Genomic DNA, 18,715 nt, shown 5'->3' on the forward strand with positions numbered 1-18,715 from the left:
CAACTGAGAACACAGGGAAAGCAATTTGCTTCAGTTGCTATCCAATCCTGTGTAGATATGTACTGTAATTTCAACTGTGAACTACTAAACAATAGAATTCTCCTCATGAAGGGAAATTATAATTGGAATACTTATTTTCTTAGGATCTGATTATTTCTAGTTATGTAGGTATTCTGTTCTAAAGCTGTTTTCACTGATTGAGCAAACACTTCTAAAAAATGAAATGGAGAATTATATTACCAAAATTAGAGTACCTAGCCAAAATATCATTTCCTTTTAAACTCTTGTCTTTTGAATTGCTAGTAAGAATATCAACAAATGCACAACTTTGTATCTTGATGCTAGAGAAATTCTTAAGTGAGCAGACATTTTCCCTTTCAATCACTGTTTATACCACCTAATACCTTTATTTTGAAAAAATATTTAAACTAACAGAAAAGTTGCAAGACGAATAAAATAGAAGACCTGTTATCTGGATTAAATTTTGGGTAGCTAGTGATCAAACTTACAATAATTGAAGTGAGTCTCCCAAGATAGCCATATATAAAGAAATATGGCTTTCATAGGAACAATTTGCCAGTCTCCATGGTGAAGCTTTTGAAGTCCTTGTCTAGCCTGGTGGTTAGCTATCTCATATAAAACCTTTCCTAGTTATGTCTCTGTTTAGAGCTATTTAAGGTAGGCTGAACCCTCTTAAAAATCCTATTATACATCCAAGTGTACAGTACAGGATCTGAACTAATAATAAAAATAGATTACATATGAATGCCTAAATGGGTTCTTTCAGAAAAAAAAAAATATATATATATATATCACATGTCTTTCCAGAGCTTCTAATACTGGTCAGAATACCAATTAAAGTTCTATGATTAAGCTCTATGAAAATTTTACTAAAGAATAAAACTATCAAACCAGAGTATCTTGAGTTCTGTAAGGTATTTGACAAGCCATATATTTGACAAGAATTCCAAAAGTTCTTGGAACAAGATAGACAAAGTGGCTTTTGATGGGCTGTAAGAGAAATATGTCAACTGGTTAAGCAATTAACCAATAGGCGTTCTGATAGCATGTGAAATAGCCTATCCTAAATAGCATGTACATAGCATATACAGAGTACATCATGAGAAATGGTGGGCTGGAAGAAGCACAAGCTGGAATCAAGATTGCCGGGAGAAATATCAATAACCTCAGATATGCAGATGACACCACCCTTATGGCAGAAAGTGAAGAGGAACTAAAAAGCCTCTTGAGGAAAGTGAAAGAGGACAGTGAAAAAGTTGGCTTAAAACTCAACATTCAGAAAACTAAGATCATGGCATCCAGTCCCATCACTTCATGGGAAATAGATGGGGAAACTGCAAACAGTGTCAGACTTTATTTTTTGGGGCTCCAAAATCACTGCAGATGGTGACTGCAGCCATGAAATTAAAAGTTGCTTACTCCTTGGAAGGAAAGTTATGAGCAACCTAGATAGCATATTCAAAAGCAGAGGCATTACTTTGCCAACAAAGGTCTGTCTAGTCAAGGCTATGGTTTTTCCAGGGGTCATGTATGGATGTGAGAGTTGGACTGTGAAGAAAGCTGAGCGCCGAAGAATTGATGCTTTTTGAGAGTCCCTTGGACTGCAAGGAGATCCAACCAGTCCATTCTGAAGGAGATCAGCCCTGGGATTTCCCTGGAGGGAATGATGCTGAAGCTGAAACTCCAGTACTTTGGCCACCTCATGCGAAGAGTTGACTCACTGGAAAAGACTCTGATGCTGGGAGGGATTGGGGGCAGGAGGAGAAGGGGATGACCGAGGATGAGATGGCTGGATGGCATCACTGACGCGATGGAGGTGAGTTTGAGTGAACTCCGGGAGTTGGTGATGGACAGGGAGGCCTGGCATGCTGCGATTCATGGGGTTGCAAAGAGTTGGACACGACTGAGCAACTGAACTGAACTGAACTGAACTAGCATGTGAAACAGCCTATCCTAAAAAAAGTTCTGTAAGTGACTTGAATGACAACATGATTAATGTATTTGCATTATTTGCATAAAATATAAGATGTCTTATACAGATTTTGAAAAAGCCTCCTTGGGGTGAACTGATCAGTTAAATGTAGCAAAATGAAATTCAACAAGAATATATGTGAGGACCTGGATTTTGATTAAAATCAATGGTATAAAAAAACCCACAAGAATTTATGATTCATATTTTTAAAGAAAAGCCACATTTTATGATTTTGTCTAGACAGAGACCTTATGAAGTATGACTATAATAGACGTTTTTAAATAAATGTAAAAATTTAAATATTCATGAGTTTGTTTCTTAACAATTATTTACACCTACTAAAATTATTTAGGATTTTTGATGTTCTTAATGGTCTTAATCAGAGTTTTTATTATAACATGCTATTTCATATAAATTTGCCTTCCAGGAAAATAAAAATATATAACCTTGCTGATACCTGTATTCCAGTATCAATTTCTGATTGTGTATTTGTCTAAAACTCTTAGAAAAATGTCTGCTACATAATCAGCATTTAAAAGCTGTCTGTTTTTATTACTACAGCTGCTTAATATATTTGTTTAGTATAGGGAAAGAATATGTTGATTATTTGTTTATATCATGGAAAAGTTCCTATAAATCATGGAGAATGCTAAATATATTTTTAATATGTCTTATGAAATTAGTTGGATATTTCATTTTTTTTATAAAATATAGTTAACAAATATTCATACAGGGTATATACTATGAGCCAAACTGTGCCAGATGTCAGTTCAGTTCAGTTGCTCAGCCATGTCCGACTCTTTGCAACCCCATGGACTGCAGCAAGCCAGGGTTCCCTGTCCATCACCAACTCCTGGAGCTTATTCAAACTCATGTCCATTGAGTCGGTGATGCCATCCAAATCTCATGCTCTGTCATCCCCTTCTCCTGCCTTCAATCATTCAGGGTCTTTTCAAATGAGTCAGTTCTTCGCATCAGGTGGCCAAAGTACGGGAGTTTCAGCTTCAGTATCAGTCCTTCCAATGAATATTCAGGACTGATTTCCTCCAGGATTAATCATATAAACTAAGAAATGTGATCCTCGTCTCATGGATGTTATAGATAACATATACAGAAATCAAAGTGAAAGTGTTAGTCGCTCAGTCATGTTCAACTCTTTGTGACCCCATGGACTGCAGCTGCTAGATGCTTCTGTCCATGGGCTTCTCCAAGCAAGAATACTGGAGTGGGTTGCTACTTCCTTCTCCAGTGGATCTTCCCAACCTAGGGACTGAACCCAGGTTTCCTGCATTGCAGGTGGATTCTTTATCATCTGAGCCACTAGGGAAGTCCCATAGAAATCAAACACATGAATAATATATAGTTGTAAATTGTGGTAAGTATTATAAAGGAAAATAACAAGGTGTTATGAGAGAGAATAACGAGAAAAATTTAGATTGGAGAAGGCAGATCAGCAAAGTCTTTCTGTGATTAATGTGACACTGAAACTGGAACAGAAAGATACACAGAAGTTAGCCAGGCAAAGAATGGGGTTAAGAGCTTCTCGGTAGTGGTAACAGCATGTTCCCAGAGCCAAGACAAAGCTGGATGTAAACTTAGTGAGCAATGGGGAGAGGGAGAGAAATGGTAACAGAAGGACCTAGAAACAGATCATGTAGAATCTAGAACAGAAACTATCTAATGCCAAGGCTCTAGCTGTTAAAGCACAGTGTGTACTATTTCCCAGGTTTGAAAAAGTCTATGAACTTTATTTTAATATAACTTCCTACTTACCTTATTGATAATAGCAATCTTTTTGAAAAACTGTAAGAACATACATTTTTTACCCAAGTAATGATCACTACAAGTTTATAACAAATATATACACAATCAGTCCACAATATTACTCGATGGTCAACGTTAGGAAAAAAATAATTGGCATCCTAATAAATCAATCCCTATATTGACATCTATCAGTTTAGTTCAGTTCAGTCACTCAGTTGTGTCTGACTCTTTGTGACGCCAGAAACTGCAGCATGCCAGGCCGCCCTGTCTATCACCAACTCCCGGAGTTCACTCAGACTCACGTCCATCGAGTCAGTGATGCCATCCAGCCATCTCATCCTCTGTCGTCCCCTTCTCCTGCCCCCAACCCCTCCCAGCATCAGAGTCTTTTCCAATGAGTCAACCCTTCACATGAGATGGCCAAAGTACTGGAGTTTCAGCTTTAGCATCATTCCTTCCAAAGAAATCCCAGGGCTGATCTCTTTCAGAATGGACTGGTTGTATCTCCTTGCAGTCCAAGGGACTCTCAAGAGTCTTTTCCAACACTACAGTTCAAAAGTACAAAGAAGACCTTCATGACCTGGATAATCATGATGGTGTGATCACTCATCTAGAGCCAGACATCCTGGAAGATGAAGTCAAGTGGTCCTTAGAAAGCATTACTACGAACAAAGCTAGTGGAGGTGATGGCATTCCAGTGGAGCTATTTCAAATCCTGAAAGATGATGCTGTGAAAGTGCTGCACATATGCCAGCAAATTTGGAAAACTCAGCAGTGGCCACAGGACTGGAAAAGGTCATTTTTCATACCAATTCCAAAGAAAGGCAATGCCAAAGAATGTTCAAACTACTGCACAATTGCACTCATCTCACACGCTAGTAAAGTAATGCTCAAATTCTCCAAGCCAGGCTTCCACAATATGTGAACTGTGAACTTCCTGATGTTCAAGCTGGTTTTAGAAAAGGCAGAGGAACCAGAGATCAAATTTCCAACATCCGCTGGATCATGGAAAAAGCAAGAGAGTTCCAGAAAAACATCTATTTCTGCTTTATTGACTATGCCAAAGCCTTTGACTGTGTGGATCACAAGAAACTGTGGAAAATTGACATCTATAGTAGGAATATAAAAACTTTTTGTTTTTTTCAATTCAAATTTTGAGAAACTCAAACATTTATTACTAAAGATCACATAATCTTCTAAAAAATCCCACTATGTGGCATCCGTATGAATAGAAACAAATAAGTATAAAAAAGCACACTAAGCCCATGGACATCTTGAATAGAAATTTTAATTCAATTCTGTAAACATCCATGCATTACTGAATTCCTTTCATATGCCAGCAAAAATTGTGAAAGACTCTGAAGTGGGCAAAAATATTATTAGGTGTCTTGTGTTGTCAGAGAAGGCAATGGCACCCCACTCCAGTATTCTTGCCTGTAAAATCCCATGGACGGAGGAGCCTGGTAGGCTGCAGTCCATGGGGTCGCTAAGAGTCGGACACGACTGAGCGACTTCCCTTGTGGACCGTTTTGAATTACCTGTACTCTTCAGTCTTTTAGATATTTTACAAATCTAAGTTGTAAAAAAAATGAGAGTAATGTAAAAAGTTTTTCTCCAAGTGACCCTTTTTCACTAGGGAAGTACAATATACTGCCATGTCGAATTTACCTTAACAGACCTTACATTCCAGGTTCCTATGCAATGTTGCTCTTTATGGCATCAGATTTTACTTTCACCACCAGACACATCCACAACTGAGAGTTATTTCTGCTTTGGCCCAGCTGCTTCATTCTTTCTGGAGCTATGAGTAGTTGCCCTCCACTCTTTCTCAGTAGCATATTGGACACCTTTCAACCTAGGGGGCTCACCTTCCGGTGTCACATCTTTTTGCCTTTTCATACAGTTCATGGAGTTCTCGTGGCAAGAATACTAGAGTGGGTTGCCATTTCCCTCCTGCAGTGGACCACATTTTGTCAGAACTCTTCACTATGACCCGTCTGTCTTGGGTGGCCCTGCAGAGCATGGCTCATGGCTTCACTGAATTATGCAAGCTCCTTCACCATGACAAGGCTGTGATCCATGAAGGGGAATTATCCTTAATATTTCCAAAATAAAGAAACTGAATTTTTAATACTTCAAATACGCTAGACTTAAAAAAATCAATAGAAAGTAATTTGTAAGTATTTTAAAAATCCAAGTTCATATAATTAGGGTAAATCTTTGGCAAATGTGATAAGCTTAAATAATTATAATTTAAAGACTGTCCTGAAATTTTTTATATGTTAAATATAAGTATATATTTTGTTTTGCATGGGCTGCTTTCTCTAAACACATAGAGGTTTACTGACTGAACAAGCTTAAATTACTCCTAAATTACATGTCAGCTTGAATATAATTTCCATGATCTTTAAATAACTTAAACTTTGGGTTGATATTAAATTAATTAATGGATAATCATTAGAAATATGGATAATTTTAAAATAAGAATTAGGGGACATATATTATTAATAATAAATAAAATTTTTTATTGTGGTGAAATATATATAACAAAATTTACCACTTTAATCAGTGTACAATGAAATGGCATTAAACAAACACACAATGTAATGCAAACATCACCACTATCCACCACTTCCATCATCCCAAAAGGAAATTTCCTAAGTTTTAAACAGTAACTCCCCACTCCCTGTTTTCATCTATCTTATTTTCTGTCTCTATGAATTTGACTATTCTGAGTACCTCAAGTAAGTGAACTTATATAATACTTTCCCTTATATTTTGGCTTATTAACTTCAGCATAATGTTTTCAAGTTTCATCCATGCTGCAGCATGTATCAGAACTTCATTTCTTCTATGGTTGAATAATATTTCTATTATACGTATATAATAATTTGTTTATTCATTTATTTGCTAATAAATATTTGGGCTATTTGCATTTTTTGGCCATTATGAATACAGCTGCTATAAACAGGAGTGCTTGCTTTCAGTTCTTTTGGGTATAGAAAGAGTGGTAGAACTGCTGCATCACATGTTTAACTTTTAGGACCACAAAAGTGTTTTTCACTGTGGTGGCACCATTTTATACTCCCTCCAGAAAAAAAGTGCATGAGGGTTCCAATTTCTTCAGATTCTCTGCTTTATTTGCCTCTAATTATTTTCTGGGTTATTTGTGGGAGAAGGGTGGTGGCGGTGGTTAATAAAACACCTAAACGGAAGATGGGCTCGATAAAGGACAGATATGGTATGGACCTAACAGAAGCAGAAGATATTAAGAAGAGGTGGCAAGAATACATGGAAGAACTGTACAAAAAAGATCTTCATAACCAAGATAATCATGATGGTGTGATCACTCACCTAAAGCCAGACATCCTGGAATGTGAAGTCAAGTGGGCCTTAGAAAGCACCACTACGAACAAAGCTAGTGGAGGTGATGGCATTCCAGTGGAGCTATTTCAAATCCTGAAAGATGATGCTGTGAAAGTGCTGCACTCAATATGCCAGCAAATTTGGAGAGCTCAGCAGTGGCTGAGGAAATGTCAGTTTTCATTCCAATCCCAAAGAAAGGCAATGCAAAAGAATGCTCAAACTACCGCACAATTGCACTCATCTCACACGCTAGTAAAGTAATGTTCAAAATTCTCTAAGCCAGGCTTCAGCAATATGTGAACTGTGAACTTCCAGATGTTCAAGCTAGTTTTAGAAAAGGCAGAGGAACCAGAGATCAAATTGCCAACATCTGCTGGATCATGGAAAAAGCAAGAGAGGTCCAGAAAAACATCTATTTCTGCTTTATTGACTATGCCAAAGCCTTTGACTGTGTGGATCACAATAAACTGGAAAATTCTGAAAGAGATAGGAATACCAGGCCACCTGATCTGCCTCTTGAGAAACCTATATGCAGGTCAGGAAGCAACAGTTAGAACTGGACATGGAACAACAGACTGGTTCCAAATAGGAAAAGGAGTATGTCAAGGCTGTATATTGTCACCCTACTTATTTAACTTCTATGCAGAGTACATCATGAGAAACACTGGGCTGGAAGAAGCACAAGCTGGAATCAAGATTGTCAGGAGAAATATCAATAACCTCAGATATGCAGATGACACCACCCTTATGGCAGAAAGTGAAGAGGAACTAAAAAGCCTCTTGAGGAAAGTGAAAGAGGAGAGCGAAAAAGTTGGCTTAAAGCTCAACATTCAGAAAACGAAGATCATGGCATCTGGTCCCATCACTTCATGGGAAATAGATGGGGAAACAGTGCAAACAATGTCAGACTTTATTTTTGGGGGGCTCCAAAACCACTGCAGATGGTGATTGCAGCCATGAAATTAAAAGTCGCTTACTCCTTGGAAGGAAACTTATGACCAACCTAGATAGCATATTCAAAAGCAGAGACATTACTTTGTCGACTAAGGTCCATCTAGTCAAGGCCGTGGTTTTTCCTGTGGTCATGTATGGATGTGAGAGTTGGACTGTGAAGAAAGCTGAGCGCCGAAGAATTGATGCTTTTGAACTGTGGTGCTGGAGAAGACTCGAGAGTCCCTTGGACTGCAAGGAGATCCAACCAGTCTATTCTGAAGGAAATCAGCCCTGGGATTTCCTTGGAGGGAATGATGCTGAAGCTGAAACTCCAGTACTTTGGCCACCTCATGCGAAGAGTTGACTCACTGGAAAAGACTCTGATGCTGGGAGGGATTGGGGGCAGGAGGAGAAGGGGACGACCGAGTATGAGATGGCTGGATGGCATCACTGACTCGATGGACGTGAGTCTGAGTGAACTCCAGGAGTTGGTGATGGACAGGGAGGCCTGGCGTGCTGCGATTCACGGGGTTGTAAAGAGTCGGACATGACTAAGTGACTGAACTGAACTGAAATCAATAATACTGGTAGGTTGCTAACTCAGCATTTTCTCTCTTAAGTTACAAATACATGCTCTGGGAAGTAGACTCTCCCTGACTGGTCCTATCAATCGAACATAATTTTCTCTATGCTGTGTGCTGTGCTTAGTCACTCAGTTGTGTCTGACTCTTTGTGACCCCGTGGACTGTAGCCCACCAGGCACCTCTGTCTATGGAGATTCTCCAGGCAAGACTACTGGAGTAGGTTGCCATACCCTCCTCCAGGGGATCTTCCCAACCCAGGGATAGAAACCTAGTTTTCCCATGTTGCAAGCAGATTTTTTATCATCTGAGCCACCAGGGAAGCCCATTATTTCCCAATGGGAAATCAGCAACTCTTTTTCTTTTCATAGCAGGCAGCAGATTTTCTTGTAATCAATGCATCTTGGGGACCACCATTATTATGTGGGACTTCTCCAGAAGATTTAATTTCTGTCAGTGGGATAAGATTTCTTATTATGTATTTCCATGGCTCACTTGCCTCTTTGTCTTAAATGCCTCTCACTATGTTTGGAGTTGTGGAAGCATATTGCAAGCATACAAAGTATAGCTGTAATTTTTTCACGTTTGGATCCAGTCTCCTTGAAATGACCTTTACCCTTATTTAGTAATCAGAGGGGTAAGATTTATTTATCCCTGTTTCCTCCTGTGTGGTGTTGTTGTTCACTCACTGAGTCATGTCTGACTCTTTGTGACCCTGTGGATTGCAGCATACCAAGCTTCCCTGTCCTTCACTATCTCCCAGAGTTTGTTCAAACTTATGTCCAAGGTGTTGATGATGCCATCCCATGTCGTCCCCTTCTTCTCCTGCCCTCAATCTTGCCCAGCATCAGGGTCTTTTCCAATGAGGCGGCTCTTTGTATCAGGTAGCCAAAGTATTGGCGCTTCATCTTCAGCATCAGTTCTTCCAACAAATATTCAGGGTTGATTCCCTTTAAGATTGACTGGTTTGATATCCAAGTAGTTCAAGGGATTCCAAAAGTCTTCTTCAGCACCATAGTTCAAAAGCATCAATTCTTCAGTGCTTAGCCTTCTCTATGGTCCAACTCTCACATCCATACATGACTACTGGAAAAACCGTAACTTCGACTATATAGACCTTTGTGAGCAAAGTGATGTCTCTGCTTTTTATTAAAAATATACTGTCTAGGTTTGTCATGGCTTTCCTTCCAAGGAAACCAGAATCTTTTAACTGCATGGCCACAGACACCATCTGCAGTGATTCTGGAGTTCAAGAATATATGTCACTGTTTCCACTTTTTCCCCATCTATTTGCCATTAAGTGATGGGACAAGATACCTCCTGTGTGTCACACTCTCCTACTCTCTATTCCCTTGAATGAGGTTTCTTACTCAAATATGAAACTTCAGGGATTCCTGTTTTATACTTTTCAGTTATTATATGGAAAAATTTTCACTTCTTTTTTTAAAAATATAAATTTATTTATTTTAATTGGAGGCTAATTACAATATTGTATTGGTTTTGCCATACATCAACATGAATCCACCACAGGTACACACGTGTTTCCCATCCTGAAACCCCCTCCCTCCTCCCTCCCCGACCATCCCTCTGGGTCATCCCAGTGCACCAGCCCCAAGCATCCAGTATCATGCATCGAACCTGGACTGGAGATTCCTTTCATATATGATATTATACATGTTTCAATGCCATTCTCCCAAATCATCCCACCCTCTCCCTCTCCCACAGAGTCCAAAAGACTGTTCTATACATCTGTATCTCTTTTGCTGTCTCGCATACAGGGTTATCATTACCATCTTTCTAAATTCCATATATATGCGTTAGTATACTGTATTGGTGTTTTTCTTTCTGGCTTACTTCACTCTGTATAATCAGCTCCGTTTCATACACCTCATTAGAACTGACTCAAATGTATTCTTTTTAATGGCTGAGTAATACTCCACTGTGTATATGTACCACAGCTTTCTTATCTGTTCATCCGCTGATGGACATCTAGGTTGCTTCCATGTCCTGGCTATTATAAACAGTGCTGCGATGAACACTGGGGTACACGTGTCTCTTTCAATTCTCATTTCCTTGGTGTGTATGCCCAGCAGTGGGATTGCTGGGTCATAAGGCAGTTCTATTTCCAGTTTTATAAGGAATGTCCACACTGTTCTCCATAGTGGCTGTACTAGTTTGCATTCCCACCAACAGTGTAAGAGGGTCCCCTTTTCTCCACACCCTCTCCAGCATTTATTGCTTGTACACTTTTGGATCGCAGCCATTCTGATTGGCATGAAATAGTACCTCATTGTGGTTTTGATTTGCATTTCTCTGATAACGAGTGATGTTGAGTATCTTTTCATGTGTTTGTTAGCCATCTGTATGTCTTCTTTGGAGAAATGTCTATTTAGTTCTTTGGCGCATTTTTTGATTGGGTCGTTTATTTTTCTGGAATTGAGCTGCAGGAGTTGCTTGTATATTTTTGAGATTAGTTGTTTGTCAGTTGCTTCATTTGCTATTATTTTCTCCCATTCTGAAGGCTGTCTTTTCACCTTGCTTATAGTTTCCTTTGTTGTGCAGAAGCTTTTAAGTTTAATTAGGTCCCATTTGTTTATTTTTGCTTCTATTTCCTGTATTCTGGGAGGTGGGTCATAGAGGATCCTGCTGTGATTTATGTTGGAGAGTGTTTTGCCTACGTTCTCCTCTAGGAGTTTTATAGTTTCTGGTCTTACGTTTAGATGTTTAATCCATTTTGAGTTTATTTTTGTGTATGCTGTTAGAAAGTGATCTAGTTTCATTCTTTTACAAGTGGTTGACCAGTTTCCCAGCACCACTTGTTAAAGAGATTGTTTGTCTTTAATCCACTGTATATTCTTGCCTCCTTTGTCAAAGATAAGGTGTCCATAGGTGTGTGGATTTATCTCTGGGCTTTCTATTTTGTTCCATTGATCTATATTTCTGTCTTTGTGCCAGTACCATACTGTCTTGATGACTGTGGCTTTGTAGTAGAGCCTGAAGTCAGGCAGGTTGATTCCTCCAGTTCCATTCTTCTTTCTCAAGATTGCTTTGGCTATTTGAGGTTTTTTGTATTTCCATACAAATTGTGAAATTATTTGTTCTAATTGAAAAATACCGTCGGTAGCTCTTTGGTTAGACACTACATATTGAGATATCCTAACATGCTTTTTGGTTGCACACCACAGTTGACCCATCTCTATCTCTAACATTTTTAAAGTACTCTATTGGCTCAGGTAACTGAGAAGTCAATAAGGGCTTGAGTAAATGGTCAAACAATGTGACCAGGACTCAGGATCTCACTTTCTCTTCCATTTCTTAGGATTGCTTCTTTATTTATTTATTTTTTTGGAGGCATTACTTTGATGGTTCAAGATAGCAATTCTTTTAGAGTTATATATGTCCTCATTCATATTCAATAGAAAACAGAGAGTCTATGTTCCTAGCAGTGCCAATAAAACCTAATAGATTCTCTTATTGACCTGAATTATGTGTTTCTTGAATTAAACCTGTGGCTATGTGAAATACATATGCTGGAGGGTTAGTCAATCTCATCCAAATCACATAAATGGGGAATGCGGTAAAGTGTTAGGAAGAGGGAACTGCAAATGGCTGCTGGAGAGGCAACTAACACATAACCACTACAAGCTTCAGGGGCATTCCTCAAGCTTCTTCGTTTCCTGAAAAAGCAACCTGTTGGTTTGGCAATAGCAAGTATTCAGATCACTAGGAACTAACTACTAAAGAGTTATTCAAATCTTTCTGGTTATTCAAATATTTTTCATGTAATAACATAACACGCAGAATATGACAACTTGAAAGCTTGGTTATGAATAGAAAACTTCCAAATATTTCAGTTTAAAAGCCAGGATTATTATTATAGTTGCTATGGTTGCTTTATAATATGAGAACACAAAAGACAGTTTGGTATATTTTGGAATGTTTATAATTTATAGCAAAGCTATAGCTGGAGAATTCAGCTGTTGACTGAAATTCTTAATCATTTTATTAACCAATATTTCCTTTTTCTACTTGGCCTCTGACTTGGCTAAGCTTGTTTCTAACCGGGTGTGGCTTGTTCAATAGATGGTTAAAGTCACCATTTGGTAGCTTATCCACCAAAAGATAACCAATACTACTTTTCCTCCTTGCATTCCACTGAAATGCTGGGTATTTTTCTCCTAAGGATTATAAACAAAATTATACTTTATTACTTTTCTTATTTTATGTTCATATCAGGGACTGAGTGTTTTTTGTTTTGGAAGCCATGGTCTAAATTGTCACTGCTCATTCGGTTATACTTACCAGTTTAATCTTTTCTAGCCTGACACTTTTCACAAAGTACCATTCACAGCTAATGACTGAAAGAAGTGATGAAAAAAAAGTGAAAGTATTAGTCTGACTCTTAGTGACCCCATGGACTGTAGCCCTCCAGGTGCCTCTGTCTATGGAATTCTTCAGGCAGGAATACTGGAGTGGGTAGCCATTCCCTTCTCCAGGGGATCTTTCCGACCCAGAGATCTCTTGCATTACAGGTGGAATCTTTACTGTCTGAGCCACCAGGAAAGCTGGAAAGAAGTAATACATATCCTTAAAAGTTTCTATCTGAAGATTAGTAATATCAGCCTTTGTACAAAGCCTCAACTCTCTAAATGGTTGTAATGCAAACACAGTTATAGAAAAGAAAGACGCAAAACCATAAGAAAAAAGCAAGATTGATATAAATTAAATATTATTTTGATCAATCTGTTTAGATTTTTAAAACTTAATGTGATCTTCTTACAGGATTATCTTAATTAAGGCAGGCAATATATTTAAAAGTATGTGATGAAATTACTACATAAAAAGACTTCTGAGTCATGAATTTCTTGGAAATCATGTGATGAAAGTTCATTGCCACATACTATAAAATCTTAATGATGGTAGAGTACTTCAGGTACAGGAGAAACTATTAAATTCCTTGATGGAAGATACTCAGTGGCACTTATATTTTCAACAAAAAAGCACTAGTGAAGGTCCTTCAGAATAAAACACATCTTCTGTAATAAGTTACAGCCTGCCTCTAAGGACAGGAGGTAGGCTGTATGCTTGCAAAATCATTAATGCAAAAGCCTCTTGTCTTACCGGTTCCTCTGCACTGCCTGTTGCATCATGGGAATAACTGATGAGACCAGGGATGGGCTGCTCACCGTGTGCCATGATAACAGCAGGACTGGTGTAGAATGGATGCTTCTAATGCACAACACATAACAGCGATGAATACAATGACAGGAAAACATGAAACTATACAAGCAAAATGACTGGAAAGGAAAAAAGTTGAAAACAAATGGAACACTGAAATGCCCAAAATTCGCAAATGTATAATGACAAAATCAGCTTAGAATTCAGATGGTATACGCTTTTTTTTAAGGTTGAAACTGATGGTACTTTTAACTCTTTTAATTAAGAGTAAAAGAAAGAAAACATATGATGATTTAATAATGTACCTATTTCATCAATCAGTTCCATAAAAACAAAACAAAATGAAATAAAACAAACCTCACACATAACTTAAATACTTACTACCCTAAGTAAGGACTTAATGGATCACTGAATGGATCTGGAGATGGAATGATCCAGTTTTCAGTGAAGGAACCATCTACTGGTTGTCTGAATGGACACTTCAAAAGGATCTCTATGATTCTTTCCAATATAAATGTTCTCAGAAAGTCCTCTCATGCTAAGCTCATAGCTGAAATTTTGGAACGAGCCATAAAACTTTAGGAATTACTTCATAAATGATTAGATTACCAATCTTTACATTCTCGATCAATGAACAAGCATTACTTCCAGAAGGGATATGCTACTATCTGAAGATTTTAAAGTATACAAGGTGGGTTATACGACATATGGTTAACAATGTAAATCATGTTCTGTGACTCTGACATGATGATGAAATTTACAGAAGTAATGTATGGTACTATTTACTGTACTAAATACTGTATGGTACTGTATGGTACTATTTACTCCCAGAATTGCTTGAAGAGAACTTGCAATATTTTGATACTGCTTTAATAATATTTATTGGTTTATTAAATTAAAAACACAAATATCTTACATCCATTTCTTCTCCATATGACTGCTGTAAATTGTGTCCAACAGTTAAATAAGTGGTAGTTAATTGATGAAAAATCTTGTCTTTTAAAAAAAATATATTAACCTTTCTCAACTAATTCCTTGAACCATCTTAGGTCTCTTACCCTCTTTTGATGCTCCTTTAAGAATGTGTGAATGTTTGATGTTCTGAATACATAAACATTATTTATTTAATATGATCACAAAACTGACATCTTCACAGAGTTCTTAAATGTCACATTGTTTATCATGGGAGCTACTGCTTCAATAGGTAACAGCAGAATCCTTAATGCCTCAGAACTCAAAACAAAACTTAAATGTTTCAAGAACTCAACATAATGGACGGAAAACAGCTGTAGAGTGTCATGAATATTCCAGTTCTTTTTAAAGGATGCCACACAATCGTATTTAACTTATGGAAGAATGGGATGGAAAGAGAGATGAAACCAACACATCTACCTACGGGCCCTTTCGATCTCCGGGTCTCTCTCAGCAGGCTTACCTTGGCTGCAATGGCTGCTGCGGTTATATGTGATGAAGAACTGTCTTCTGTTGAAGCAACACCACTATCTTTCTTCTCTTCTTCCTCTTCCTCACATTGAACCCCTTTGTCTTCTGTCTGTTTATGGGGGCTAGTTGTGGGAGGAGGGGAAAGAGGTGGTGGCGGGGAAGGTAAATCTTCAAGTTCATCATGAACTTCCTTTACTTTTACAATGGCATCACGTAAAAGGTCAATGGCATGAGGTAGGGCTGGTAGTATGAACTGAAAGCATTCCTGTATGCAAGAGGAAGGAAAAAAATGAAGATAAAGTATTTTTATAGGCATGTAAAATGGGAGCAATCAAATTTATTTGTGATTTTGGATTTACTTGTGATTTTCTCTCCATCTATCTTAAGAATGAATCATATTTAATGTATCGTCTTTGCAATGTAAAATATGAAGTAAGCTGATATATATTACAGTATTCTCCATAAGCTGAAGAACTCCACTATATAAACACACAGCAATTTTTTTTTTTTAAGTAAAACTTCTACACAACTCTGGGATTTAAAGATACATTATGAGAGAGCAGGTAACAGTTTTTACCTTTCTGGTAAAAGAAGGATACTAGAACTAACAAACCAACTGAATACTGAACTATTTTATTCAGAGAACTTAGGTTCTGATTATAATTGTAAAGTACAGATAGACAAAACTGTGCAATATGTAAAAGTAGATATAAGTTTGTGCAGCATAAAAGTCAAAACAGTCTCTCTCTCTCTTTTTTTTTTTTGGAAGGAGGTGAAGGAAAGTACAGCATTTATTGTAGGGTGCTAATAAGTAAGGAGAATAGGCAGCTAATGCCCAAAATATGTCCATTATCACCTATTATCACCAAAAGAAAACAGGTGAGAACTTTAAAATCAGAAAGTAAGGCCAGATATATCTGGAGAGTATATTTGGGCAGAAGTCTTTCTCTTTCACATGTGAAGCAACTTACCTTCAAATCTAATATGTAAAGAAATATCAGTTACTGGAATACCTGGAAGGTAACTAACCTTTTACCCTCCTGGAAAAAAAATGTATAGTAAGGAATTTAATCAAAGAGAGGTCTGGCCTTTATTCTCTGCTTTTGGGAGGTGATCTCTAGTTCCTTATTATATCATGCCTGATAAGAGTGTCTCTGCCTGGGGGCTTTAGCCACTGAACAGTCTAACAACATGGTTTATTATAAGGGCTTTGGGAAACACGGTATCAGTTTTACCTCTGGAAAGAACTGAGAATGGCTGACTAAACGTCAACCACATGGGCAATAAGTGATCAAGTTCCAACAAAAACTCTGAACGCCAAAGGTAAAGGAGAGTTAGCATAGGTAAAGGAGAGTATGCATAGTTAGCAATGTTCTATGTGTGTTGTCTTATATTGGGCTTCCCCAGCGGCTCAGCAGTAAAGAATCCGCCTGCAATGCAGGAGAAACAGGTTCATTCCTTGGGTCAGAAAGATCTCCTGGAGGGGGAAATGACAACCCATTCCAGTATTCTTGCCTGGGAAATTCCAGGGATAGAGGAGCCTGGTGGGCTACAGTCCAAGGGGTCACAAAGAGTTGGACATGACTTAACGACTAAACAGCAACAACAATGGTCTTATGTTAACAGGAGGTGATGGTATCTATGACTCCATTAAAGAGAATGACCACAAGTTCCCTGACTGTTCCCTCACTTAGACTCTGCCATATATATTCCTTTCCTTGGCTGATTTCATCTTGTATTCTTTCCCTGTGATGCAATATACTCATGAGTATGACAGCTTTCAGTGAGTTCTGTGAGTCCTTCTAGTGAATTATTGAAAGTGAGGGTGATTTTAGAAATCCTCTCAATTGTAATTGATGACAGAAGTGAGGTTAGTCTTGTGGAGTGCTCCACAAGAAGTTAGCTGGCTAACTTCTGCAGCTGGTCAAAACTCCTTACAGTTGGTATTAAGAAGTGAGATTTGACAGAAACAGCCTGACTCACTGAAACTTGTAACCCAGGAAGAGGAAGGAAGAGAATGTGGGGGATAACGAATCTTTAGAGTCTCAAAGAATACACGCTCACCCAAAGAACGGAATTGTAGCTGTACTGCAATTAGTTACTGGAAACAAAATTAGCAGTTAAATTTGAAAATGAAAGATCTAACTCCTAAGGAGTCACATCAATACACAAACAATAAATGGTATCTGTACTAGCTAAAACAAAAGTAATGGAGAATGTTGGGGTGGATCCTGAGGCTGGGTCAAGCTTGGCTTCTGGATGGTCTGACACATAGCTGCTAGCCTCAGAGCTGCTTCCCATGGAAAAATTTATGTTGAAGCAATAAATAGTAAATAAATTTGGACTGATTCATAAGAAAATGGGGAAAGAGAAATAAGAGATTCAAGGGACTTGTCCTAGCAGGGTGGAAACACATGGTTATTAAGAAATATATGAATGGAGTGAGTATTAATGGGGGCAAAACAGATGTCTTAAAGAAGCACTGTTATGTTGAGTGGATAGATGGGAGATCTGCTGATCTCCTAACATTAAGAGATCCTAAGCAAATTTTGTTTTACACTTGTTTGGCAAAATTTAGAAAGACAGAAGGCAAAGAAACCTTACCTTGAATCACCTTAAAGTGATGGCCCCATAATCTAATCAATATGAGGTATGACAAAACGGTCTGGATTCCTTGGTCCAAGCCAGGCCTTGGAATTCCAAGGCCACATGCACACAAATGGCTAAACTCATTCGGAGACAGATAAGAGACTTTTCTGGGACTCCTTGACATGAGGGCTCCATATACTGTGATTCTAAAATCTGTTGAAATCCTAATGGGAGGTGGGAGGAGTATAGTTAGAATGGGAGGCTATGGGAATGCAGCAATTGATGGGATTAAGGTAAACATTTAGACGAGAATTACAACGTTTGGACAGTGAACTTTATGTGAATGGTGAATTTCTACCTGAATGTATTATGAGGATGCATGTTGTGTCTGGAGAATTTATCCCCTATCGCACACTGTAAAACAGGAGGCATGTAAATCCAGTCTTCTACTTGGACATGCTAAATGGGACCACACAGATTATTAATTTGCTGTACAAAAGCCTTGTGTGGCATGCAGACTAGGGCTTATAGCAAAAACCTGTGAGTGCCACTCAATAACTGCTGGAATTGTGGAGCAAAAAATTTCCATTTGAGAGACAATTACTACTTGTTATTGGACTTTAACTGAGACTGTCCTTATGACTAAAGGACATACAATAACTCTGAAACCTGAAATATCTATAATGTCTTGGTAATTTCAGAGAAAAGCTCTAATGAGGAAGGAAGGCAATGCCCAGGAGAGTTCCATAATAAAATGGAAATGTTGCATATAGAATCATGCTACCAGGAGAATGCAAGGAGGTACTCACGAGCAGGCAGCCTCTTTTCACCTAGGGCTGACTTCGGAACCACCTGAGGAGCTGCTGGA

General features: G+C 38.2%; 1 protein-coding gene across 8 annotated transcripts in view; it reads right to left on the reverse strand.

Annotated features, from left to right (window-relative positions):
• The window catches only part of GPHN (gephyrin), a 546,364-nt gene that overhangs the window by 217,286 nt on the left and 310,363 nt on the right, over nt 1-18,715 (reverse strand). For 7 of the 8 annotated variants that reach the window (XM_068965812.1, XM_068965810.1, XM_068965811.1 and 4 more), the window contains one exon: nt 15,251-15,523. In XM_068965812.1, the coding sequence (XP_068821913.1) occupies nt 15,251-15,523 (273 nt within the window). Of the gene's footprint in view, nt 1-13,758; nt 13,867-15,250; nt 15,524-18,715 lie in introns of all 8 variants that reach the window. The other variant, XM_068965806.1, reaches the window with a different exon arrangement.

Source organism: Capricornis sumatraensis, chromosome 2, assembly GCF_032405125.1.
Source record: "Capricornis sumatraensis isolate serow.1 chromosome 2, serow.2, whole genome shotgun sequence".
Lineage (NCBI taxonomy): Eukaryota > Metazoa > Chordata > Mammalia > Artiodactyla > Bovidae > Capricornis > Capricornis sumatraensis.